Source organism: Trichosurus vulpecula, chromosome 2 (assembly GCF_011100635.1).
Source record: "Trichosurus vulpecula isolate mTriVul1 chromosome 2, mTriVul1.pri, whole genome shotgun sequence".
NCBI lineage: Eukaryota > Metazoa > Chordata > Mammalia > Diprotodontia > Phalangeridae > Trichosurus > Trichosurus vulpecula.
Window position 1 is genome coordinate 122923942 of NC_050574.1, and position 27600 is coordinate 122951541.

The 27600-nt window shown below is 41.0% G+C and overlaps 1 protein-coding gene across 1 annotated transcript in view; it reads left to right on the plus strand.

Moving 5' to 3' along the window:
* The window catches only part of CHRDL2 (chordin like 2), an 80889-nt gene that overhangs the window by 29329 nt on the left and 23960 nt on the right, over positions 1-27600 (plus strand). Inside the window, exons 3-5 of the mRNA XM_036746711.1 lie at positions 981-1074; positions 3215-3357; positions 18218-18311. Coding sequence (XP_036602606.1) covers positions 981-1074; positions 3215-3357; positions 18218-18311 — 331 coding nt within the window. The remainder of the gene's footprint in view (positions 1-980; positions 1075-3214; positions 3358-18217; positions 18312-27600) is intronic.

The window sequence follows — 27600 nt, forward strand, 5'->3', positions numbered from 1 at the left end:
TCCCATCTCTGACATTGTATTTCTGAGATCTCTTCCACCTCTGATATTCTCTATTCTAAGGTCCCTCCCAGCTCTGACATTCTACGTTCTAAGGTTTCTTCCAGCTCTTGCATTCTGTGTTCTAAGTTCCCTTTTAGCTCTGACATTCTGTGTTCTAAGGGCCCTCCCAGCTTTCACATTCTCTGTTCTAAGGTCCCTCCCAGCTCTGACATTCTATGTTCTAAGGTTTCTTCCAGCTCTTACATTCTGTGTTCTAAGTTCCCTTTTAGCTCTGACATTCCATGTTCTAAGGGCCCTCCCAGCTTTGACATTCTCTGTTCTAGGGTCTCTCCTAGGTCTGACATTTTATGTTCTAAGGTTCCTTCCAGCTCTGATATTCTGTGTTCTAAGGTTCCCTTCTAGCTCTGACATTCTGTGTTCTAAGGGTCCTCCCAGATCTGACATTCTAAGTTCTAAGGTTCCCTTCCAGCTCTGACATGGTATGTTCTAAGGTCCTTTCTAGCACTTACATCCTGTGTTCTGTGTTTTAAGATCCCTCTCAGCTCTGACACCATCTGTTCTATCTGTTCCAAGGCTCACAGTTCTAACACTTGAAATACTAATCTTTCTCTTAGCTGTGTTCCCTTCTAGCTCCAACATACTACATTCTACATGGTTCTGAGGTCTTCTCCCCCTCTTATGCCATTATTATCTGGTCCAAGGCTTCTTCCAGCTCTGACATTGTACATCCTAAGGTCATGCTTAATGCTAACATTCTGTGTCCTAAGGCCCCTCCAAGCTCTGATGTTCTAATGTTCTATGATTCTTTGAGTCTGCTTAGTTTTAAGGTTTTCTGATCATTTTGGACACAACTTCCAGGTCCTATTTTGGTCCCAGGCCAATCTGTCCCAACCCAAACTGAGAAAGATGCATCTCTTTCCTGCCCTGTCCAGGGCTCTGTGAGGTACCAACCTCCTGAGCCTGCTCTCTCCCCTCCGTAGAGTGCCCATGTGAGCTGTTATCGCCTCCACTGCCCACCGGTGCACTGTCCTCAGCCTGTGACGGAGCCTCAGCAATGCTGCCCCCGGTGCGTGGGTAAGTAGTTCCATCCTCCACCCTAACTCCACGTTTCCCCTTCCCAACTGGGTCTAGGCTTTCCCTCCCCCAGATCCACCCACCTTTCTTCCTCCCTCCCTTCCCTCTAACTCTTTGTCTCCCCAGCCTCTCACTCATCTCCCCTTCCTGTAATCCCATGCTTTTTACCCCAGTCTGTGCCTTTCCCTTTCTCTATTCCAGTTTCCTCTTCCCTCAACTCCATAGTCTCCTCTCCCAAATTCCTACAATCTCACCTCTCTCCTAACTTCACTTCTCCCCTGTCCTGTAGGTCTCTTTCCTCCTGATTCCCCAACTCCCTTCTCTTCCTCTAGTTGACTTTCCCATTTGACCCCAGAGGGCAGAACTGAGAACACTGGGGCTGAGAGGAGCAGTTTCAGGGAGGGTAATTTCAGTTCACCATAAGGAGAAATTTTCTGACAGTCACAGGTATCCAACAATGGAATGATCTCCTTCAGTAAAGAAGGAGATCCCTGTCCTCAAAAATATCAAAACAGAGACTGGGTGACTCTGCTTGGAGGACTAAAGAGGGGATTCCTATGTTAGGGATTTCTATAGAAATATATAGATTCTATAGAAATCTATAGATTTCTAATAGAGATGGGGGGATCAGAGAGGAGGAGACACCAAAATCCAGCTTGTAGGTTCACTTAATCCCCTGTCCTAGTATTAGATGGTTGGGGATGTAACTTAAAAGCGATTTGAAAAAGACCTGGAGGCATGTAGTAGACAAGCCCAATCTGAGTCAATAACCTGATGTGGCAGCCCCTCAAAATTAACATGCCCTTTGGCTCTATCAATTGAGTCATAGCATTTGGTCTTGCTATTCTGTACCATAGTCAGACCATGTCAAAAGTTCATTTCTAGATCCATTTTAGGAAGGACATTGATAATATGGAGCATACCCAGAGGGGGTCAGATAGGGTAATGAGGAGACTAGAGACCAGGTCATATAAGGCTTGATTGGGGAACTGGGAATGTTTAGCCACTAGAAAAAAGATTGGTGATATGAAAGATATTTTCAAGTATTTGAAGGGCATAGGAAGGAGGAAGAGAAATGTGCACGTAGCTTCGGACTCCAGCCACCTCAGGGAACTACTTTTTGTAACAGTAGTGTGTTATCACAGAAAGAGTGATGGACTTGGACTCAAACCTCAGTTTCCTTATCTGTAAAATGGGGGAATATAATATATACAACACCTCCCTCTCAAGATTGTGGTGAGAAAGTATTTTGTAAATGGTAAAGTGATATAGAAATGCAAGCCTCTGAGAGAGCGAAAGGGAACTGGGTTTGTGGACAGGAGAACTGAGTTCAAATCCTGGCATTGCTACCTGTGAGACCTTGGAAAAGTCATTTGACTCATCTGTGACTTAGTCTATCATCTGTAAAATAAGGGGTAGACTCTGGTAATCTCTAAGGTCTCCCCTAGCTCTAAATCTGTGACCCTCTGTCAGGCCCCAGACATGGGAGTAAAATAAACACTGATTTCCTTTTTCAGACCATCAAGCAGGAATAGAACCTCCACTGGGTAGGACTTCTGCAGGCTGCCTAGGTTGAGGAATAAGAAAGTACAGGTCTCCCTTTCACATCACTATCACCCAGAAAGCTTTAGGAAGGATCTAACGAAGTTCCCATTCCCTGAAAGATGGGACCTTGAAACATGGAATGTACTGTCTTCTCCCCTCAGATCAGTGCTTCAATTATTCAAACCTATTTCATTCAACAAACATTTATTAAGTGCTTACTGTGTGCAGAACACTTTGGTCCTAAAGGTGATAGAAGATTTTGGTAAAACACTGTTCCCATACTCATGGAGTTTTTTGTCTAGTACTGGTAGATAAGATATGTACACACATATCAGCATCATTGGGGAGAGGTTCATTTCTGGAAAGGAGTAAGCACAGCCAGATTGGCAAGGTAGGACAGGGAAGGGCCAATCCTGGTGAATCTAGGCTTACTGGAAGATGTGGGACTGCAGGAGCTTGTTGGAACATGGGGAAGGAAGGAGATGCTAGCTAGCAAAAGCTGTGGGCTCTAGGGGATGACTCTGGCTAATGTCTCAAATTGGAAGGAATCTTCATTTTTCTTTTCTTTCCCTTCTTTTCTGTAATCTTTCTGAAGAACCTCACACACCATCGGGGCTCCGGGCCCCGCTGAAGTCATGCCAATACAATGGGACCACCTACCAGCAAGGGGATACATTCACCACCCAAGAGCTCTTTCCCTCCCGTCAGACCAACCAGTGTGTCTTTTGCAGCTGCTCAGTAAGTTTTTCCTCGCCCCCTTCCAATCAATCAGTGAACATTTATAAAGTGCCTACTATGTGTCAATTACTGTGCTTAGCACTGGTGATACAGAAAGAGGCAAAAGACAGTCCCTGCCCTCAAGGAGCTTATAATATAATGGGGGGAGACAACAATCTTCCAGCATGGGTGAGAGGGGGTGGGATGGAGGAGATGGGATTGGCCAGGGATGATGTAGAAGGCAGGGGAGGTTGAGGCCAGAGGAGAGGGGCAACTAGTCAATGGCACCCCTGAGTTTCAATCTGGCCTCAGGTGCTTACTAGCTGTGTGTGACCCCGGGCAAGTCACTTAATCTCTCTCAGCCTCAGTTTCCTCATTTGCAAAATGGGATTGATAATAGCACCTTTCTCCCAGGGTTGTTGCGAGGAGCAAATGAGGTAACTGATATACAGCACTTTGAATACCTTAAATTACTATGTAAATGCTAGTTATTATTATTCACTGGGAAAGCAGAATGGTATATATTTTTTCTTTTTTCCCCCACTTAATAGTATTTTATTTTTTTCCAATTACATGTAAAGATAATTTTCAACATTCATTTTTTATAAGACTTTGAGTTCCAAATTTTTCTCACTCTTTCCTTCCTCTCAACCCTCCCCAAGACAACAAGCAATCTGATATATGTTAAACATATTTCCACATTAGTCATGTTGTGAAAGAAGGATCAGAACAAAAGGGAAAAACCATGAAAAAGAAAAAAAACAACAAAAAGTGAAAATAGTAAGCTTTAATCTGCATTCAAACTCCATAGTTCTTTCTCTGGATGTGGATAGTATTTTCCTTCATGAGTCTTTTGGAATTGTCTTGATCATTGTATTGCTGAGAAGAGCTAAGTCTATCATAGTTGATCATTGCAGTGTTGCTGTTACTATGTACAATGTTCTCCTGGTTCTGCTCACTTCACTCAGCATCAGTTCATGTAAGTCTTTCCAGGCTTTTCTGAAATCATCCTGCTCATCATTTCTTATAACACAATAGTATTCCATTACATTCATATGCCACAACTTGTTTAGCCATTCCCCAACTGATGGGCATCCCTTAATTTCTAAATCTTTGCCACCACAAAAAGAGCTGCCAAAAATATTTTTGTACATATGATCCTTTCCCCTTTTTTATGATCTTGGGATACAGACCTAGTAGTGATATTGCTGGATCAAAGGGTATGCACAGTTTTATAGCCCTTTGGGCATACTTCCAAATTACTCTCCAGAATGGCTGGATCAGTTCACAACTCCACCAGCAGTGCCTTAATGTTCCAATTTTCCCACATCTTTTCCAACATTTATCATTTTCCTTTTCTATTATATTAGCCAATCTGACAGGTGTGAGGCAGTGCCTCAGACTTGTTTTAATTTGCATTTCTCCAATCAATGGTAATTTAAAGCATTTTTCGTATGACTATAGATAATTATAATTTCTTCATCTGAAAACTGCCTGTTCATATCCTTTGACAATTTACCAATTAGAGAATGACTTGCATTCTTATAAATTTGACTCAGTTCTCTATATATTTGCTAAATGAGGCTATTATCAGAAACACTAGCTGTAAAAATTGTTTCCCAGATTTCTGCTTTCCTTCTAATCTTGGTTGCATTGGTTTTATTTGTGCAAAAATGTTTTAATTTAATGTAATCAAAATTACCCATTTTGCATTTCACCTCCATCTCTTGTTTCATCATAAATTCTTCCCTTCTTCATAGATCTGACAGGTAAACTATTTCTTGCTCTCCTAATTTGTTTATGTTATATTATGTCTAAATCATGTACCCATTTTGACCTTGTCTTGGATATGGTGTGAGATATTGGTCTATACTTAGTTTCTGTCATACTATTTTCCAGTTTTCCCAGCAGTTTTTGTCAAATAGTGAGTTCTTATACCAGAATCTGTAGTCTTTGGATTTATCAAACAGTAGATTACTATAGTTATTTGCTACTGTGTCCTGTGTACCTAACCTATTCCACTGATTCACCACTCTATTTATTAGCCAGTACCAAATAGCTTTGATGATTGACACTTTATAATTTTATAGTTTTAGATCTGGGGTGGCTAGTCACCTTACTTTGCATTTTTTGAGTTAATTCCCTTGATATTCTTGACCTTTTGTTCTTCCAGATGAATTTTGTTATTTTTTTCTAGCTCTAAATTTTTTGGTAGTTTGATTGGCAAAGCACTAAATAAGTAAATTAATTTAGGTAGAATTGTCATTTTTATTATATTAGCTTGGCCTGCCCATGATCAAGTGATGTTTTTCCAGTTGTTTAGATCTGACTTTATTTGTGTGAAAAGTGTTTTGTAATTGTGTTCATATAGTTCCTGGGTTTGTCTTGGCATGTAGACTCCCAAATGTTTTATATTGTCTATAGTTATTTTAAATGGAATTTCTCTTTCTATCTCTTGCCACTGGACTTTGTTGGTAATATATAGAAATGCTGATGATTTATGTGGGTTTATTTTATATCCTGCAACTTTGTTAAAGTTGTTCAAATAGTTTTTTAGTTGATTCTCATCTCATATCATCTGCAAAAAGTGATAGTTTTGTTTCTTCATTGCCTATTCTAATTCTTTCGATTTCTTTTTCTTCTCTTATTGCTAAAGCTAACATTTCTAATACAATATTGAATAATAGTGGTGATAATGGACATCTTTGTTTCACTCCAGATCTTATTGGAAATGCTTCTAGCTTATCGTTATTACATATAATGCTTGCTGATGGTTTTAGATAGATACTACTAATCATTTTAAGGAAAATTCCATTTATTCCTGTGCTCTCTAGTGTTTTTAATAGGAACGGGTGTTATATTTTGTCAAAAGCTTTTTCTGCATCTATTGAGATAATCGTATCATTTCTATTAGTTTTGTTATTGATATGGTGAGTTATGCTGATAGTTTTCCTAATATTGAACCAGCCCTGCATTCCTGGTATAAATCCCACCTGGTCATAGTGTATTATCCTCATGATAAATTGTTGTAATCTCTTTGCTAATATTTTATTTAAAAATTTTGTATCAATATTCACTAGGGAAATTGGTCTATAATTTTCTTTCTCTGTTTTGGCTCTTCCTGGTTTAGGTATCAGCACCATACATGTGTCATAAAACGAATTTGGTAGGACTCCTTCTTCACCTATTTTTCCAAATATTTTATATAGTATTGGAATTAATTGTTCTTTAAATGTTTGGTAGAATTCACTCATAAATCCATCTGGCCCTGGATATTTTTTCTAAGGTAGTTCATTGACAGCTTGTCCAATTTCTTTTTCCTCTTCTGTTAATCTGGGCAATTTATGTTTTTGTAAATATGCATCCATTTCATTTAGATTGTGTGATTTGTTGGCATAGTTGGGCAAAATAGCTCCTAATTATTGCTTTAATTTCTTCTTCATTGGTAGTGAATTCACCCACTTAATTTTTGATGCTGGTAATTTGATTTTCTTCTTTCTTTTTTTAAATTAAATTAACCAAAAGTTTGTCTGTTTAATTGTTTTTTCATAAAACTAGCTGTTAGTTTTATTTATTAGTTTTTTACTTTTTATTTTGTTAATCTCTCCTTTGATTTTCAGAATTTCTAATATGGTATTTAATTGGGGATTTTGGACTTGTTCTTTTTCTAGCTTTTTTTAGTTGCATGCCCAATACACTGGTTTCCTCTTTCTCTATTTTATTCATGTATGAATTTAGAGATATAAAATTTCCCCTAAGAACTGCTTTGGCTGCAGCCCATAAATATTTGTATGTTGTCTCATTATTGTCATTCTCTTTGATGAAATTATAGATTGTTTTTATGATTTTTTGTTTGACCCACTCATTCTTTAGAATTAGATTATTTAGTTTCCAATTAATTTTTAGTCCATCTTTCCATGGCCCTTTTTTACACATAATTTTTATTGCTTCATGATCTGAAAAGGACATATTTAATATTTCCATCTTCCTGCATTGAATTGTGAAGTTTTTATGCCCTAATACATGGTCAGTTTTTGGGTAGATATCATGTACTCTGAGAAAAAGGTACATTCCTTTCTATCCCCATTCACTTTTCTGCAGAAGTCTATCTCATCTAACATTTCTAAAATTCTATTTACTTCCTTAACTTCTTTCTTATTTATTTTGTGGTTAGATTTATCTAGTTCTCAGAGGGGGAGGTTAAGCCCCTACTAGTATAGTTTTGCTGTCTATTTCCTCCTGTAACTCATCTAACTTCTCTAAGAATTTGGATGCTATACCACTTGGTGCATATATGTTTAGTATTGATACCACTTCATTGTCTATTGTACCTTTTAGCAAGATATAGTTTCCTTCCTTATCTCTTTTAATTAGATCTCTTTTTGTTTTTGCTTTGTCTGAGATCAGGATTGCTACCCTTGCTTTTTTTTTTAACTTCAGCTGAAGCATAATATATTCTTGCTCCAACCTTTTACCTTTACTCTGTGTGTATCTTTCTGCTTCAAATGTATTTCTTGCAAACAACATATTGTTGGATTCTGGTACTTAAATCACTCTGCTGTCTGCTTCTGTTTTATTGCAGAATTTATCCTATTCACATTCATAATTATGATTAATAACTGTATATTTCCCTCCATCCTATTTTCTCCCATTTATACTTTTCTCTCTCCTTTCACCCTGTCCCTCCTCACCAGTGTTTTGCTTCTGACCATTGCCTTCCTCAATCTACAATCCCTTCTATCAGCCCCCCACTCCCTTTTCTTTCCCCTTCTACTTCTGCCCTTCCTTCTATCAGCTGCCCCTTCTCTTTTGTTTCCCTTTTTCTTCTTCTACTTCCCTATAGGGTAAGATAAATTTCTATACCCAACTGAGTGTTTTATTACCTCTTTGAGCCAAATCTGATGAGAGTAAGGTTCAAATAATGCTCACCCCCTCCCTTCTTTCCCTCTACTGTAATAGATATTTTGTGCTTCTTCATGTGATGTAATTTACCCTATTCTGCCTCCCCCTTTCCTCTTCTCCCAGTACAATCTTTTATTTCACCCCTTAATTTTTTTATATCAACACATCAAAGGCAACTTATTCCCACATCCTCTGTCTGTATGTATACTCCTTCTAACTGCCCTAATAGAGATACAGTTCTCAAGAGTTATAAGTATCATCTTCCCCTGCAGGGATGTAAATAGTTTAACCTTATTGAATAACATGGCTTTTTTCTTTCCTGTTTACCTTTTTATGCTTCTCTTGAGTCTTGTATTTGAAGATCAAATTTTCTGTTCAGTTCTCATCTTTTCAGCAGGAAAATTTGAAAGTCCCCTATTTCATTGTCCATCTTTTCCCTGAAAGATTATGCTCAGTTTTTCTGGGTAGTTGATTCTTGGTTGTAATCCAAGCTCCTTTGCCTTCCAGAATATCATATGCCAAGCCCTCTGATCCTTTAATGTAGAAGCTGCTAAGTCCTATGTAATCCTGACTGTGGCTCCTTGATATTTGAATTATTTCTTTCTGGCTGCTTACAGTATTTTCTTCTTGACCTGATAATTCTGGAATTTGGCTACAATATTCTTTTGAGTTTTCATTTTGGAATCTCTTTCAGGAGGTGATTGATGGATTCTTTCAATGACTATTTTACCCTCTGGTTCTAGGATATCAGGGCAGTTTTCCTTGATAATTTCTTGAAAGATACCATACAGACTCTTTTTTTGTTCATAGCTTTCAGGTAGCCCAACAATTCTTAAATTATCTCTCCTGGATCTATTTTCCAGGGGAGTTGTTTTTTCAACAAGGTATTTTAAATTTTCTTCTATTTTTCATTCTTTTGATTTTGTTTGACTGATTCTTGATGTCTCATAGAGTCAATAGCTTCCACCTGCCTAATTCTAATTTTTAAAGGATTATATTCTTCAGTTAGCTTTTGTACCTCCTTTTCCATTTGGCCAGTTCTACTTTTTAAGGAGTTGTTTTCTTCAGTGGATTTTTTTTTCCATTTGGCCAATTGTATTTTTTAAGAAATTGTTTTCTTCAGTCAGTTTTTGTCCTTCCTTTTCCAAGCTGTTGACTGTCTCTTGTATAACTCTCATTTCTTTTCACCATTTTTCTTCTATCTCTCTTATTTTATTTTTAAAATCCTTTTTAAGTTCTCCAAGAAGGCTTTTTGGACTTGAGACCAATTCATATTTGCCTTTGAGGCTTTACAAATAGACATTTTGACATTGTTGTTCTCTTTTGGGTTTGTATTTTGATCTTCCTTGTCACTGTAGTAGTTTTCTGTGGTCAGAGGTCTTTGTATTTTTTGCTCATTTTTAGCCTGTTTTGTGACTTTTAAAGTTGAGCTCTGCTCCTGGGGCATGGGGGACATTGTCTAAAGCTGGGGCCTGGCCACTGGCTTTCTGTGCTGGGGCCTCAAATGCTGGTGGTGTGCCCACTGCATTGGGGTGGCCTGGCCTAGTCGTGCCTATTGTGCCAGGGTGCTGGGGTTGGCAGTTCGCCTTCTGTAATGGAGCTAGAGGCCTCACAGCTGACCTGCTGAGGCAGGACCATAGGGCCTCAGTTGCTAAAATGTGCTGTGGGTCAGAGCCTCCCACTGGCTTGTCTAGACACTGTCTGTGCTGGGCTACACCCCCCTTTTATCCAAGTGAGACAGACCTTTCCCGAAGTCCTTCCAAGTTATCTTAAGCTGGAAAATTGTTTGACTCCATCTTTTTGTGGGTTCTATTGCTCTAGAATCCATTTAGAGGCTTGATTTATCTTTGTTTCCATGGCAAACTGAGGAGCAGTCAGGCAACTTCCTGGCTTCTCTTCACCATCTTGGCTCTGCCTCCATCAGTATGGTATATTAAAGAGAACACCAGACCTAGGTTTGACATTTGTAAGCTGTGTGACCCTAGGCAAATCATTTAACTTCTCTGGGCCTTGGTTTCCTTTTTTACAAAAAAGAGATAATGACCCTGATTCCATGTATCCCATAGATCTGATAAAAGAAGAGAATTTTGTGTTACAAAGTGCCCTAGAAGAGGGAGTGCTTATTCTTTTCTCACCCCACCCACTGCCCCTACATTCTCACCCTTCTTAGAGGAGTGAGCAAGACCAAATGAGCCCTAGGTTGGAAGGCAGACAGATGGGAGAGAATTATCCAGCAGACTCTTCCCTCCCACAGGCTGTGCAGCCCTGGTATCAAGTACCACGCAAAGAGAGCATGAGAAACAGGTTCTGATGAAAATCAAGGCATCTAGGTAGCTCAGTGGATAGATCACTAGATCTGCAAATAGGAAGACCTAAATTCAAACCAGCCTTAGTCTCTTGCTTCAGTTGCTTTCAGTTGTGTCCAACTCTTCATGACCTTATTTGGGGTTTTCTTGGCAAAGATATTGGAGAGGATTGCCATTTCCTTCTCCAGATCTTTTTACACATAAGAAAACTGAGGCAAATAGAGTTAAATGACTTGCCCAGGGACACACAGCTGAGGCAAAATTTGAACTCAAGTCTGTGTGACTCCAGGCCCTGCACTCTATCTATTGTGCCACCTAGCTGCCCCAATCACTTGTGACCAAGGGCACGTCACTTAGCCGTAGCTTCCTCAACTGTAAGATGGAGATGAGAATAGCACCTACCTCCCAGAGTTGTTGTGAGAATAAAATGAAACAATATTTGTAAAGCACTCATCACAGTACCTGGCACATAGTAGGTGCTTCATGAATGCTAGCTGTTGTGAGCTACACAGCCATTAGGATTGTTGTGTCCGGGTTAGAGCCTCAGAGTAGGAGCCTTGGAGCTTGAGTTCGAGTCCCATCTTTCCTTCCTCCTACCTCAATAACTTTGGACCCATCACTTAACTGCTGAGAGCCCCAGTTTCCTCTTCTGGGAAAATGAAAAGGTTGCTCCCACTTCTGGCATATTTATGTACCAGGTTGGAATCCCAACTATGCTGCTCGCCCAACTGTATGACCCTAAGCAAGTCACATCACCCCTCTGAGACACAGTTTCTTCATCGGTAAAACAGGAGTGATAATCTTGACGCCACCCACCTCAGCGGGGCCGTTGTGAGGATCAAAAAGAGACGAGAGATGAAAAGTACTTGGTGAACATGAAAGCACTGTAGAAGTGTCAGCTATGATCATCATCATCATTATTAGTCTCCATTGTTTAGTCGGCCCCAGCAAGCCCTTCACCCTCTGCTGCCCGCCCACCCTCTCTTCCCTTGCCAGCCAAGCCCTTTGGATCCTGCCTTCCCCCCATGCATCAGTGCTCAACATTTCCTTCCAGTCTTTGTAGCATACACAGAAATAGCCATTCACAGGCATCCTCAGCTGAGAGCCCAGAGCCAAAGGATGGATGAGAACCTTTCAGCCCAGGGCCCGAACCAGCATGCTTCTCTGCAGACTGTCCAGATTCTGGCTCTAATTCTTCCAAGGGCATGCAGGCATTTAATAACTCTCTTAGCCAAACAGAAGGGAAGCACTCTAAAGTGAGCACCCAAAGTGTTAGTCAAGAAATCAGTCACTGGGGACTGAGCACAAGTAGTCACAGAAACACAGCTCTTCCTTCAGGGATCCCCCAGTTTGAGGTAGAGGTGTGGCCCCTGTCCGTAAGGAGCACCTTTTCTGAGCAAAGAATAGGCCCTGCCCCCTCCACCTTTCTAGTCTTCTTACACTTTGTTGTTCAGTTGTTTATCAGTCAAATCTAACTCTTTGTGACTCTTGGCAGAGATACTGGAGTCATTTGCCATTTCCTTCTCAGGCTCATTTTACAGATGAGGAAACTGAGACAAAGAGGGTTAAGTGATTTGCCCAGGGTCACACAGCTAGTAAGTGTCTGAGGCCAGATTTGAACTCAGGTGTTCCTGACTCCAGGCCCCGCACTCCTCTTTTCTCTTTACTCCCCTTCATACACTCTTCTAATCCAACTCCCCTGGTCTTCTTGCTGTTTCTTGAACACAATATTACATTTTACCCGTTGTATGACTTAGCACCCACTCTGCCCCAGGCTTGGAAAGCTCTCCCTCCCCATCTGTACTTACTGGGGTCCCTCACTTCACCTCTAATCCTAGGAAGGCTTTCCCAATTCCCCCACCTCCACCCCCACCCTCTAAAATTACTTTCCATTTATTCTGCATGTATATTGTATGTAGTTATTTTCATGTTGTCTCCTCCATTAAAATACAAGCTCCTTGAGAGAAGAGATCATGCTTTAGCCTTTCTATGCATCCCTACTGCTTAGCTCAGAGGCCAAGGCACATTATGAATGCTTAAACTTATGCTGACTGACTGTCTGACTGACAGAGAGACACACCCCCTCTCAGCAAGCCCCAGATGGCTGCAGGGAATCAGGGGTCTTTTCTTACCCAAATAACCCTTCCTCTTGAAGGCCAAACAAAAACTTATAGACCGTGGATTGGCTATGGATTTTCCTCAGACGTCCCTCTAACTGTAATTCAGTTCCAAACCAATGGGACCCCCTGCCCATCCCCAGCCCCCTGTGCCATTCTTAACGAAAGCCTCTAGGGAAGAGGATGCCACAGCCCTCCTTGTTCATCCATTCTAATCATACTCTCAGATCACGAGTATTTACTAAGCACAATTTATGTGCCAGGCCCCATGCTTGGTGCTGGAGATTCAAAGACAAAAATGAAACAGTTCCTCTCTGCAAGATGCTTCCAGTCTCTAGAGCAGGGATCCATGGAGACATATTTAAGGGAGATCGTGAATTTGGACAGGGATGGAAGGGGAAAAACATTATAAATTGCACCCGCCTCTAACTGAAATTCAGCATTTCCTTCAGTTGTCTAAAAACATGACTCTGAGGAGGGATCCATAGGCTTTCCTAGACTACTAAAGGTGGCCAGGACAACCAAAATTAAGTACTGCTAGATGAAGAGGTTAGGAAGTTAGTAACTCAGCCAAGTGTCTGAGGCAGGATTCACACCCAGTGCTTCTGATGTCAAGATCTGTGCTACTCTAGCACCCAGCAGAGTCTCACATAGATACAGTAGGTGATTTCTGAATGTTTATTCAAAGGATCATGGGTTTGAAAGGGACCTTTGAGTCCATCGGGTCCAGCCCAGTCATTTTTCAGTTGAGGAATTGTGCAGCCCATCAAGGTTAAGTGACTTGCTTGGGCATATCAAGAGAAAGTAGCCTTCACATACTTGATGACAGCCGTCATCTCCACCTGGCCTACCCTTAGGTATAGTTGGGTAGAACGGTGGGACCTGAATTCAAATCCAGCTTCAGAAACTTATTGGCTGTATGACAGCAAGTCCCTGAACTGCTTTCTGCTTCAGCTTCCTCAACTGAAAATGGGGTTGATAATAATAATACCTATCTCCCAGTGGTATAGTGAGGATTAACTGAGATTCTATTTGTAAAGTGTTTAGCATAGTACCTAGCACATGGTAGGCACTTAATAAATATTTCCTTCCTTCCTTCCTTCTTTCCTTCCTTCCTTCTTTCCTTTCTTCTTTCTTTCCTTCCTTCCTTTCTTCTTTCCTTCCTTCCTTCTTTCCTTCCTTCCTTCCTTCCTTCCTTCCTTCCTTCCTTCCTTCCTTCCTTCCTTCCTTTCTTCTTTCCTTCCTTCTTTCTTTCCCTCCTTCCTTCCTATCCTCTACTAAGTATTCCTCTAAGAAGGAAGGGCATACAAAAAGTCAGTGATGAAGTAGATACTGAGCCCCCCAGGTGTCAGAACCCATAGACTAAGGCTTTTTCTACTTCAGGACTTTGGCTCTTCTCTTTAACTTAGCTATTTCCTGGGGGTTGATTGGAGTGGAGAGAGAAAGTAGGCAGGCCTTAGGATTCTAACCCAGTTCTTCTGATTCCCAATCCAGTGATCTTTCCACTATACTCCACTGTCTCTTCTCTCCAGGTGTCCCAAAGTTCCCACTGAGCTGGGAGCCGGGGCAGCCTCTAGAATTGACCTACTTTCAGACCCCTTGACTCCGCTGGAGCCGGAGGGCCGAGCCGTGCCACAGTTCTGCCCTTCCAGAATGGGCGGCCCGCTGGCGCGCACACAGCTTACCGTTGTGCTGAGTCTCCCCAGATCTGGAGGGTCTGTGGGTGCCAGGAAGGCGGCTGGGTGAGGAGACTGTGGTGGCTTTGCTTAGAGAGCTATTCCAGAGCCTTGGGAAAGGAGAGAGGTGAAAACTGCTGAGTATGGCCTCTCCTGGCCTCAGAAACCTTACCAATCTAAATATTCCCTGGTTCTGCCCTGCTCAGCACGTCCCAGGCTGGTGAAATAGATCACTCTGTATACACACAGCTCATGCCCGCACACACCATAATTTCACACCTGTAAGCTGCCCCTTGGATGAGAAGAAACCACAGATTTGGATAAGGGCACTTGGTGATTTTTTTAGTTAGACCATAGAATATCAGAGCTGGAAGGGACCTTAAAATGTAGAACATAAAATGTCAGCTTGAAGGAACCTTAGAATAGAAAATAGCAGAGTTAGAAGGATCCTTAGAACATAGAACACAGAATGTCAGAGTTGGCTGGGCCCTTAGAACACAGAAAATGTCAGAGCTGAGGGTTCCTTTAGAACAAAGAAAATGCAGAGCTGGAAGAGGCCTTTAGAACACAGAATGTCAGAGCTGGGAAGGCCCTTAGAACACAGAATGTCACAGCTGGGGAGGGCCCTTAGAACACAGGACATCAGAGCTGGGAGGGCCCTTAGAACACAGGACATCAGAGCTGGGAGGGAGGGGCCTTTAACTTCATCCAGTCTTATTTTTCCCTCCTCAAGTAAAGGCAGAGGGGTAGTAGAACTACTGAGAGCAAGTATCGAATATACAAATGGAATCATAGTGTAATATAACTCATCTATGCAGTGTGATATGGGAATGAGGAGTTATGCATTAGCTCACTTGGAAGGCAGTCTGTTGTAAGACAAAGAAGAGACTGGCTTTGAACTGTGGTTTTGAGTTTTAGTTTCCTCCTTCATAAAATGGGGCTAAAATCCATACCCTGTTATCTTTTGTGAGAATCAAAGGCAATAATTCATGACTAGACTATAGCACACAAATGAAAGCTACTCCTGTTTTCCAGTTAAGTGAAGCTTATTCTTAAGGCAACACAGTATAGTGAAAGGCATGTTGGGCATGCAGTCAGGAGGCCTGGGTTTGAATCCTGCCTCTGACATTTACTAGCTCTGTGACCATGCTCAAATCACGTAACCTCTCTGAGTCTCAGCTTTCTTATCTGCAAAATAATCAAACTTCTTACCTCACAGGGTTGTTGGGAAAGCCAGAGCTCTCTAAGCCTTAAAGGACTATGAAAATAAGAGTCATTATTCTTACTCCTAGGGGCAGGACCAAAATTCCTTAATAACTTTGACAGAAATATCAGGTCACTGGAGCTTGTGGGAACCATGGAAGTCAAGAAGTCCGATCCCCTCCTTTTACAGACCAGGAACCTAAGGTCCCTAGAAGGGAAACAACTTCTCCAGGTCATAAAACAAGTCAGTGGAAGGAACAAGATGAGAACCCAAGTCTCCAGATTCCTGACGTGGTATCCTTGCCACCCTGTTCAATGAGGGCAGTCTCTCTAAAAGGCAGTGAATGTATCCCTGACTTTTTACATGGAGGCCACTGAATCCAAACAGGACTGAAATTTTTCTGTAAATCTCAAACCCAGTCTTCATGATAACTGACCCATATATAGTCCTTTGTATCCATGATCTCATTGGATAGATGATGGAGGATAAGGATATATGAGGCAGCTAGATGGTGATTCAGATAGAATGTTGGACTTAGAATCAGGAAGCCTTGAGTTTGAATCCTGAACCAGTCAACTGACTAATAATAAATAATAATGGTCAGTTATTAAATTAAGCACCTGCTATGTGCCTGGCACTATGCTAAGCCCTAGGCATACAAAAAGAAGCAAAAGGCAGTCCCTGGCTTCAAGGAGCTTACATTCTAATGGGGGAAAAAGCAAGCAAATAAATATGTACAAAAGCTGAAGACAAGACAGACAGGACTCAGAGACTTACTCCACGTGTGATTCTGAGCAACTCGCTTCACTCTTCCCAAGATAAGCCAAATCAACAAGTATTAATTAAGCATTGACTCTGTGCCAGGTACTTTGCTAAGTGCTGGGGATAGATATAGAAGCACTTTCCTCATCTGTGAAGTGGGGACAATGATGACATTTTCTTCCCACAGTTGTTGTGAAGATCAGCTGTGTTAACATATCTACTTTTCAAACCTTAAAGTACTATATTAATGCTACTTATTATTAATTTGAGCCTCATAACTACCCTGTGAGGTAAGAAGGTGTCCATCCTCACATTTTACAGACAAGAAAACTAAGTCTTAGGTTACGACTTGTCTGGCCAAACAGTGAAAAATGTCAGAGCATAACAAAAGGTCTAGCAGCTTCTACATTAAGGGATCGAAGGGCTTGGAATATGATATTCTAGAGGTCAGTGGAGCTAGGATTAAAACCAAGAATCACCTGCCCAGCAAAACTGAGCATCATGCTCCAAGGTAAAATATGGACTTTCAATAAAATAGAGGACTTTCAAGCTTTCTCAGTGAAAAGACCAGAGCTGAATAGAAAATCTGACTTTCAAACACAAGAATCAAGAGAAACATGAAAAAGTAAACAGGAAAGAGAAATCATAAGGGACTTACTAAAGTTGAACTGTTTTGTTTACATTCCTACATGGAAAGATGATGTGTATGATTCATGAGACCTTAGTATTAGGGTAGCTGAAGGGAATATGCACATATATATGTATATATATAATATATATATATATATATATAGACAGAGGGTAGAGGATGAGTTGAATATGAAGGGATGATATCTAAAAAAAATCAAATTAAGGGACGAGAGAGGAATATATTGAGAGAGGGAGAAAGGGAGAGATAGAATGGGGTAAATTATCTCACATAAAAAGCAGTTCTGTAGGAAGGGAAGAGGGGGCAGGTGAGGGGGAATGAGTGAATCTTGCTCTCATCAAGATTTGACTTGAGGAGGGAATAACATACACACTCAATTGGGTATCTTACCCCACAGGAAAGAATGAGGAAGGGGATAAAAAGGGGGGATGATAGAAGGGAGGGCAGATAGGAGGAGCAGGTAATCAAAAGCAAACACTTTTGAAAAGGGACAGGGTCAAAGGAGAAAATTGAATAAAGGGAGACAGATTAGGAGGGAGCAAAGTATAGTTAGTCTGTCACAACATGAGTATTGTGGAAGGGTTTTACATAATGATACATATGTGGCCTATGTTGAATTGTTTGCCTTCTTAGGGAGGGTGGGTGGGGAGGGAAGAGGGGAGAGAATTTGGAACTCCAAGTTTTAAAAGCAGAAGTTCAAAAAACAGTTGTTTTTGCATGCAACTGGGAAATAAGATGTACAGGCAATGGGGCATAGAAATCTATCTTGCCCTACAAGAAAGTGAGGGAAAAGGGGATGGGGGGGAGTGGGGTGACAAAAAGGAGGGCTGACTGGGGAACAGGGCAATCAGAATATATGCCATCTTGGAGTGGGGTGGGGGAGGGTAGAAATGGGGAGAAAATTTGTAATTCAAAATCTTGTGGAAATCAATGCTGAAAACTAAAAATATTAAATAAATAATAATTTTTTTTAAAAAAGAAAAATGTTAGAGCAGAATTTGACCTTGGATTTTCCTGACCTCAAATTTAGCCCTCTGGCCACTTACACACCCTCTGCCTCCTACCAGCTTCCTCAACATCCTGGGAGATCTCTCAGGCCCTTTCCAAAGCTGACATTCTCTATTGTCTGTTCTAAGGTCTTTCCAGTGTGGTAGAACATTCTTGTGTTCTATGGTCTCGAGTCCACTCAAGCTTTGCCATTCTGTGTCTAGTCACCAAGGGCAACAGGCCCATTCACTGAACTTGCTCCCTGTTCTCTTTCCCAGGAAGGCCAAATCTACTGTGGCCTCATGACCTGTCCTGAAACCAGCTGCCCCACACCTGTCCCAGTGCCCGACTCCTGCTGTCACACCTGTAAAGGTAAGTCAAAGCCTGCCAATGTGGTTGCCCCAGATCATCAGTGCTAGAAGGGACCTCAGAACATGGAATGAAAGTGTTGGAGGGAGCCTAGAATATAGAATATTAGAGCTGGAAAGGAACTTAGAATACATTATGTCAGACCTGGAAGGGACCTCAGAACATAAAATGTCAGTGCTAGAGGGAGCTTAGAACACAGAATGTCAACACTGGAAAGGATCTTAGAATGCAGAATGTCAGAGTTAGAAGGGATCTTAGAGCACAGAATATTAGAGCTGGAAGGGACCTTAGAATATGGAATGCTAGAGCTAAAAAGGATTTTAGAACATAGGATGTCAGAGTAGAAAGGAACTTTAGAACACAGAATGCCAGTTAAAAGGGATCTTACAATATAAAATGTTACAGAATCACAACCTCTTCTTAGACACAAATCCCTTCTGTAACATACCCACAAAGTATAGCTGCTCTTTCCTTGAAGTTCTACAATGAGGAGCAGTCCACAAGGCTATTTTTGAAAAGAGCTAATTGTCGGGAATTTTTTCTCATGTCAAACTTAAATTTTCCCTTTTTTCAGCTTCCTCTCTTTGGTCTTAATTCTGCCTTCTGGGTTCAAACTGAATAGGTCTAATCCCTCTTCTATGGGGTGGTCCTTTAAATACAAGTAGACAGTTGTCATGGGTCCCCTAAATATCTTCTCCAGGCAAAACATCCCCAGTTTCTTCAGCCAGTCCTCATATGGTAAGCCCTCAAGGCCTCACACTATCCTGCTTAACTTCTTTCTCCCTTGATCTTTTTCAGATAAACTGACGTTTATCTGTGCTTCTTCCATCTTATACTTGAGAAGTTGGGTTTTTTGAACCCAAGTGTACAACTGCACCTTCATGGCTATTTTGTTTTATCTTCGCCCTGTTAAGTTCAGCCCAATGTTCCAGCCTGTCTAGGTGTGTTTGGACCCTGACCCTTGATATCCAGTGTGTCATCTCTCCCTCCCATTTTGGTACCATCTGCAGTTTTGATAAGCATGACGCTTAAGATTGTATCCAAGTCAGTGATAAAATTGTTAAAAAGGACAGGGTCAGTCATAGATCCATAGTAGACACTCCACTAGCAACCTCCTTCCAAGCTGACATTGGACCCTCCACAACCTCTCTTTGGGTCTGCCCATTTAACTAATTACAAGCCCAATTAGTTGTACCATCATCTGGTCCATGCCTCTCCATCTTTCCTACAAGAATACAATGAGAGACTTTGTCAACTGCATTGATAAAATCTAGGTAACCTACATCTACAACTGACCCCTGAGTTGTCCAGTCAAGAAAAGAAAGGAGGTTAGTCTGACACGATCTGTTCTACGTTAAGCCACACTGGCTCATCATGCTACTCATCATCCCATCAATCAGTAGATGCTGCCAAGAATTGAAGTCAAGCTCACAGGCCTATTCATTTTAGAATTCTAATCTATCCTCAAGTGACATCATGTCCAGTCCCCTCCCTATCCTGATCGCCCTCCTCTGGATGTGCTCTAGTTTTAGAGTCATTCCTAAAATGTGACTCCAGAAACAAACACAGAACTCCAGATATGTGTTTGGATCAAGGAGTTTGGAGGCTTGATTCTCTTACCTTTTTGGGGGGGGGCAGGGAAGAATGGGGAAAAACCAGAGATGGAAGGCCCCTTGGGCATCACCTAGTCCAAACCCCTCATTTTATAGAGACTCATGATGTAGTGGAAGCTGGGATTTCGTTGAATTTGGAGCCAGTGTACCTGAGATTGAGTCTACAACTCTGTGTGACCTTGAGCAAATAATTTACCTTCTCTGAGCCTCAATTTCTTCATCTGTAAAATATGTACCTCAGAGCTTAGCAAGTGTAAAGCACTATAGCAGTGGAAATTATCAATTTAATGACCAAAATCCAGACAGTGAATCAGTGGCAGAGCCAAGCCTAGAACCCAGGTCTTCTGCTGTTCCCATCCTCTCCCCAGCCAAGGAATGTTTCTATTACACCATATGCTTGCTTACCCTTACTCCATCTCTTTTGGTGGATTCTGGTCATCAACTTGAATTATATAGAGAGTGAGTTCTTTGTCATTAAGATCAGGATACAGCATCCCAGGAGGGCAAGTAGTACAAATATCATCCTCATTCTACAGATGATGTGAAGGGACTTGCCCAGCGTCCCTATTTCCCAGTCTAGCCTCAGAGACCAGACTTGCCATGCCACACCAAGGCAATTCTCTCTCTCTCTCTCTCTCTCTCTCTCTCTCTCTCTCTCTCTCTCTCTCTCCCTCTCTCCCTCTCTCTCTCTCACTCTCTCTCTCTCTCTCTCTCATACAATCTCTCTGGCTCTTTCACACACGTACATCCTGACATCCTGAAGAGTTAGAGAATAATTAACTGAACTGTTTAGCCTAGATCAGGGCAAGTAGGAGTGGTCAGAGAAGACTTCTTGGAGGAGGTGACTCGTGAACTGAGCCTCAATGGATGCTTTTATTTAAACTACATTGGGCTTAGGTTTAGGATCGCGCTGCCTATGGAGTAAGAGGCTTCCTTACATCCATCACAACTATGGATTCAGGAAGTGGCCTAGGAGGGAGGGTCTGAAGTAGGAGTTTGCAGTACATGGGGCTACCACTAGAGGACGGTGTGGAGCTGTTATCTAACACGTGCTCAGGAGGGACTTTTCACCATTTTTGCCCTTGAGACTTTATTTGCCATTGTGATTGTAGGGTAGGACCTTAGAATGTGGGAGTGAGAGTAGGACAGTGTAGGACCTTAAAACATAAAATGTCAGGACTGACAAGGACCTTAAAATATAGACTTTTAGAGGTAAAAGGAACCCCAGAACATGAAAGGTCAGAGCTGGGAGGCACACTGTGATTAGCTAGCTTTGCCTCTGAGTCAGTAACACAAACTTGCCCCTGGCCCTGATCCTACTGGCATGGCCTGCTTGAGATAGGAGATGCAAGTTTTAAGCCTTTTCTTGTACTCCTCTCCCTTGCCTGGGCCTTGTTACTCCTCTGCTGAGTGAGACCTTCCGTCGTCGGATGCAGAATCACAGACTCTCAGAGTCAGATAAGCAGGCCGCCAATCCACCTGTACCCAAGCAGGAATCCCCTCTACACTGTGCCCACAGATAGCCATGGATCCTCTGTGTCTAACCTTCCAGGGATGGGGCCCTTACTATCTCCCCTAGCATCCCATTTCACTTCTAGACAGGCCTAATTGTTACGGAGCTTTGTCTAATACTGAGCCCAAATCTGGTGCCCTACAGCTTTGTTCTCTGGAACAACACAGAAGGCTCAGCCTTCTTCCACTGCTTGCAGACAGCTACCATGTGCTCCATGAAGTCTCCTTTCCAGACTAAACAACTCTAGCTCTTTCAGCTGATACTCATACAACAGTTTCTGGTCCCCTCCCCATCCTGATCTCCCTCCCCTGGATGTGCTTTAAATTATCAAAGTCATTTCTAAAATATGGCCCCAGAGCACAGTGATCTAAATGTGTGCTCTGGCAAGAGCAGAGGATACTCAGGTTAACAATTTCCTGTGGACATTATGGTTTAACCTTTTCAGTTAACATATATTGACATCACCAAGCTTGAGGTCCACTAAGACCTTCATATGGACTGTGTTTTCTAACCAAGCCTCTATATTTGCAATTCATTCAGCCCATTTTTCAAGCTCTCTAAGATATTTTAGGCCCTGATTCTGTCATCCAGTGTAGCTAAACTTCTCAGCTTCCTGTCAAATGAGATAAACACTTATTCTCTTTCCCTTCCCTTTGTCTTCCCTTGTCATACTCAAATTTGATGAGTATATTATTTGGCCTTTAAGCAAATTACTGATAAAAAAATGTTGGTTAGAACAAAGACAAGGGCAGATCCTTTGGGATCTTACCATGACAGACCTCCCTCCAGGTCAACATTGATCCATAAACCCCTAGTATATCAATCTGGTCATTCATTCTATCACTTTTCAATCTACCCAGCCTTGCCAATTTCTCTGTCATGCTCACAATAAGGAGAGAGTTTATCAAATGTCTTGATGAAATCCAGATAGACCATGACTATTCTGTATTCCACCTTTACATAAATTGTCCCCCATGTTTGAATGTTTTCTCCTCACTTCCACTTGCAGGATCCTTTGTTCCTTTCCAAGCTTGGCATAGGTGCCGACTTCTGCATGAGACCTTTCCTGATCCCCCAAACTGTTACTATTCTCCCCCTCTTGAAATTACTCTGTACACACAAGGTATTTATTTACTTGTATGCTTGTATTATGGTGCACCATCCTATAGCCTAAGTCTTTGTATTGTCAGCACCTAGCACAGGTACTTAAATGCTTATAGAATTGAATTGAATAGCTTTCCCCTCATCTACCAATCTAGTAACCAAAATATGATAAGTCTGTCAGGATTTTTTTTTAATAAACTCATGCTGGATCATGGGGATCACCACTTCCTTTTCAAAATGCTCATAGACCTTCTCTTTTAATAATACATTATGAAATTCTGCCAAGAATAATAGTCAAGCTTACTGGCCCATGTATGAAGGAATGCACCTTCCTCCTATTTGTGAAAATAGGCACAAGCTTTGCCCACCTCCGCGCCACCTCCTGGATTCCTCCATGTGAGGAATCCAGTCTTCTCACATTCTCCATGATTTTTCAGAAATCGTCAAAAGCGGGTCCCCTGATGGCTTTACCTGGTGGAAGGCAGTTTGATATTCTGTTACCGTCTCCTGGCTTACCCTCGGTTGCAGCTCCCCATTAACCATTTTCATTCTATCTTTACAAGTTTGTGGACACAAAGTCTGTATCTAAAAATTTACATTTCATTCTGATGCTTTAATACATCACTTCTCTGTCAGGGAGTGGGCAGTATGTGGGATCATCGGTCTTCTGGAATGATGGTTGCCCATTACAATGATCAAATTTCTTAAGTCTTTCAAAGTTATTTGGCTTTTTCAAAGTCCCTTTCATTGCCCTTAGCATTTCTTACAAACCTCAGTTCATTTTGAGCTTTAACACTATTGATGCTATTCTCACATGGTTGTGCTATCTTTTGTACTGATCTTCTGTTACTATTTTATTATGTGCTTCCATCCCCAGGACATACCTCTCTGGGTCTGTGATTTCTCAATGTGGGTACTCCCTCAAAAAACCCAGATCACCACTTATACACGTCTACCCATTCTGTATGATTCATGTTAATGTCCCCCCATAAATTCTATAAGAGAGATCCATCCAACATACTAGTGGCTTTTCTTTAGGTATCTCTATGTTGCTTGGTTATTAACACAACACACAGGCCATCCATGAGTCATCCTTTGCTCTTGGTACATGACAAGTTCATTTTTGGCAGGGGGCGGGGGGCGGGAGGGTCCTTAGATCTCTCTGAAGACATCTTTTGTAATATATTGAAGCAAGCTCACACATACCATGTGCTACCCAGTTGCTTTTTGGGTGACACTTAACTTTAATTTTTCAGAGACTGGTATCCTCTAATTCACAATCATTTACAGTCATCTGAAGATTCTATTGTTTAAAAGATGGGCCTTTGTTTCAAGGGAAAACCTGGGGTCTTTAAAAAACTGTTCCATTTCACAAAAGAAATCCAACCCACTCTCCTCCTCCTCCTTTTCAACTCTGGGTTGAGCTCATTGTCATTTGCAACATCTGCCCAAGATATACTGAAGGATGGACCAGCTCTATGGGTCATCTTTTCAACTCCTCATTCTCATCTGGGTAATAGATATTGTTCATTCACTTGGTTTTTCCTGTGTGGACAGTCAGACAAAACTTTTTTGAGGGATTATGGATCTTAATCTGCTGCCTTCTGGGGCTTGGTAGTCAGCACAGCATCACCCACAGACAAGAGCTTCTTGGAGATTTTCACCAGTTTCCTTTGTACCCCACACTGGAAGCCTTCCTGATAGTGACAAGTAACAATGATAATAACTAGCATTTACATAGCACCTACTATGTGCCAGGCATTATGCTGAAGCACTTAACAAATATTATCTCATTTGATCCTCACCACAATCCCAGGAGGTAAGTGCTATCATTAGTTCCCTCATCTTACAGTTGAAGAAAATCAGAGGTCACATTAGAACTCAAGCCTTCCTGACTCCAGGTCCAGTGTTGTATTTTCTGCACCCCCTAGCTACCTCTAGTACATAAGGAAGGCATTTTTTCTCTATTTTGTGCCTTGCTCAATAGTAATAACCAGAGGGTCATTGAGCAAAGATATCTCTCTTGTTACATCTTTCAAGGAATTTTGTATGATTTTGACATATTCGTGGGAATTACTTTGTTGGAAGAGATCTTTTAAGTGATTTGCTCTACTGAATCAAATGCTTTATTCATCAAACAAGCTATAACTACAGTAGACTCTTGTATTCTCTTCACTTTTCAATCTATCGTAACAGTAAAAATTCGGTCCATTATAGAATATAGTTTGCAAAAACCCGACTGTTCCAATCTCAAACCTTTATGGAAGATGTCCCTGATATTTGAATATTCTCATAAAAATCGACTAGAGATGGAAAAGTGGGTATCTGGGTTATTATTTGTTTATGGTTTTTCATTTGCATTTTTGGCAATAATAATGCCTAATTTTTTTTCCAAGCCTTTGGTATCATTTCTTTTTCATATATATTAAGAATCAGTTACTCCAAACCTTTAAAAATCATGTTGCTGTCAGCATGGACCTCCTTTTATATGCACTTGATCCATTCTAACTGTTCTTCCTATATTTGTTTTCTTCTGTGCTATTTCTACTTCCTCATGTACCATATCCAGGATTGTAATGTTAGAGTCTAAACTAGTGGTGACTCCACTGTCATTGATGGTGAAGAGTATCATGAGAATCTTTACAAATTTTCTCCATTTTTCTTCTGATTTTTTTGCTTGATCCAGTTTTATCCTTAAATGTCCTCAGAATAATTTTGCTTGGTTAGGTTTCTCACCAAATTTCATCTAAATTTGTTTTTCCCTTCTGCTTGTTCTTACCATTTTATGCTGCTCATGCTCTTCCACCATCCTCCTCCATAAGAGTTTACAATGAGTTTATATTCCAAATCAGTGTCGCCCTTGGCTGCAATATCTGTCTGCTTGGAAGGAAGCTCAAGTGCTGTCTTGATAGAGGAAGTCTCAAAGTCCTTTTGGTCTCATTATTAGTAGTGATCTACGCAGCTTAAATTTCTTTAGGAAATAGTAAGAATCGGTGTTGAAGTTTGTTCTTTCATCCATATCCCATTTTGAGGCATCAACACTTTTTAAATAATAGGTCAGATAGAAGTTGCCTCAATTTTTATTTCTCTAGTATGATACTAAATTTGACATTTGTTCTAATAGGTCAAATGGCTGATTTGGAAATAATTTCCACATCAGTAACCATTTTTTTCTTATTTGTTAAAAGATAATTTCATTTTTGTGATATTTGGTACTCACTATATTTTGGGTCTCTTTTTCTCAGAGAAAGTATTTGTAGTACAAAAACATGAAGCTTCTATGTAGTCTACAGCCTTCTAGAATATCACATTTCTTACTCCTGAACTATATTTTCCAATTCATTTTTCTTGCCATACTCCCCTATGCCCTTCTTGTTGTTGAAGTTTTTATACTATATGACCCTATATGTTGATATAATTTGAAGGAGATTATCAAGCTCTCCATAGAATTTCTCTAATTCCTCATCCTCTAAAACAGATGTTGGCACATGTGAACTAAGCTAAAATTATATTTTCATACTGGTCTTTTTGCAAACCAATCATAAGCGCTTCAATGCAAGTCAACCAGATGGCCCATAAAATAGTGGTTCTTGTTGCCTTTGGATACATGATAAAATAGATTCCACAGCTCCTTTTATTTTCCAATTCAAGAGAAATGTACATGTCTTTTCTAAATCTTAAGTTGGTCTCAAACAACTCCTGCTTATTCCTCTTCATTGGAATCATTTGTGCTTGCATCCTCAGAATTTTGTTTTTGAGAACTACCCATCCTTCTGGGGACCCTGTAGCATTTTAGGCCATGGGATGCTGCCTCTATGCCTTCAGAACACTTTGGAATGTGTTTTCCCCAAATCTAGGTTTGCCGGGCCAGACTCTTCCTTGCTTACTCTTTCTAATCTACCAGAGACTCTAAGATAGGGTGGTCACTTCCAGGAATCTTGTCAGCTTTTTTTCAGCAACCAGTTCTCTTCATCATGTCCTCCTCCTCTGTTAGACTCCACCCTATTATGACTTCTCATTTCTTTCAGATCATCAGTTTGCCCACAGTCCAGATACAGCCTCTTCTGAGAGGCAAGGGGAAGAGACAGATAGACTCACAGGAAATGTAGAAACATTTGAAACTTGGTTCTCAAGTGCTGAAGGAGGAAGGCTGAATAGTTTTAATCCTGGAAAGCCTGCATGGGACTCTAATTTCTCTAGGCCAGCAGAACAGGTAGGGGAGAAGGGAGGGTTGTAGATGAAATCTGGGTGATCAGTGTGAGGAGGCAGCAGATGAAGGGATCATACATATCCAAAAAATATTGGAGAGAATGAAGGAAAACGACCACACTAAATGTGCTGTTGATGGAGCTGTGAATGGGTTCTGCCATTCTGGAAAGCAATTGGGATTTATGCTGAAAAGTCACTGAACTTTTGGGACATAATTTGACCCAATGACATCATTACTAGGTCTATACACCAAAGAGATCAAGGAAAAAGGAAAAGGACCCATCTATACAAAAATACTTAAGCAGCTCTTTTTGTGGTAGCAAGAAAACTAGAAACTAAAGTTAGGCCTATCAATTGGTAGTTGATTGGATAAGTTATGTATGTATTAGTAGATATGTATGAACTGTTGCAGAATGAAGGGAGGAGAACCAGGAAAATGATGTACAGAACCTCAACGTTGTGAAGGCAAACTGCTCTGAAAGACTTCAGAACTCTGATCAATGCAAAGAGCCATCATGATTCCAAAGTAGCGGTGTCACACTTAAATAAAAACAGATCCTGGCGGGTAGCATGTTGACTTAGAAAACCACAAACTGACATTATCTGTGTTGTATTGTATTTTTATTTATTTTGTTAAACATTTTCCAATTACATTTTAATCTAATTGGGGGCAGCACTTGGGGAGTTTTGCTGATGGGCATGAGTTTAACACCTCTTTTCCCAGGGACAGTTAAGGAATCCTGTTACCCACATCCTGACAGAGAAGTGATGGACTCGGGCTGCAGATTGAGATATACATTTTCATGTGGTCAATGTGGGAATTTATTTTGCTTGACTATGTATATTTCTTACA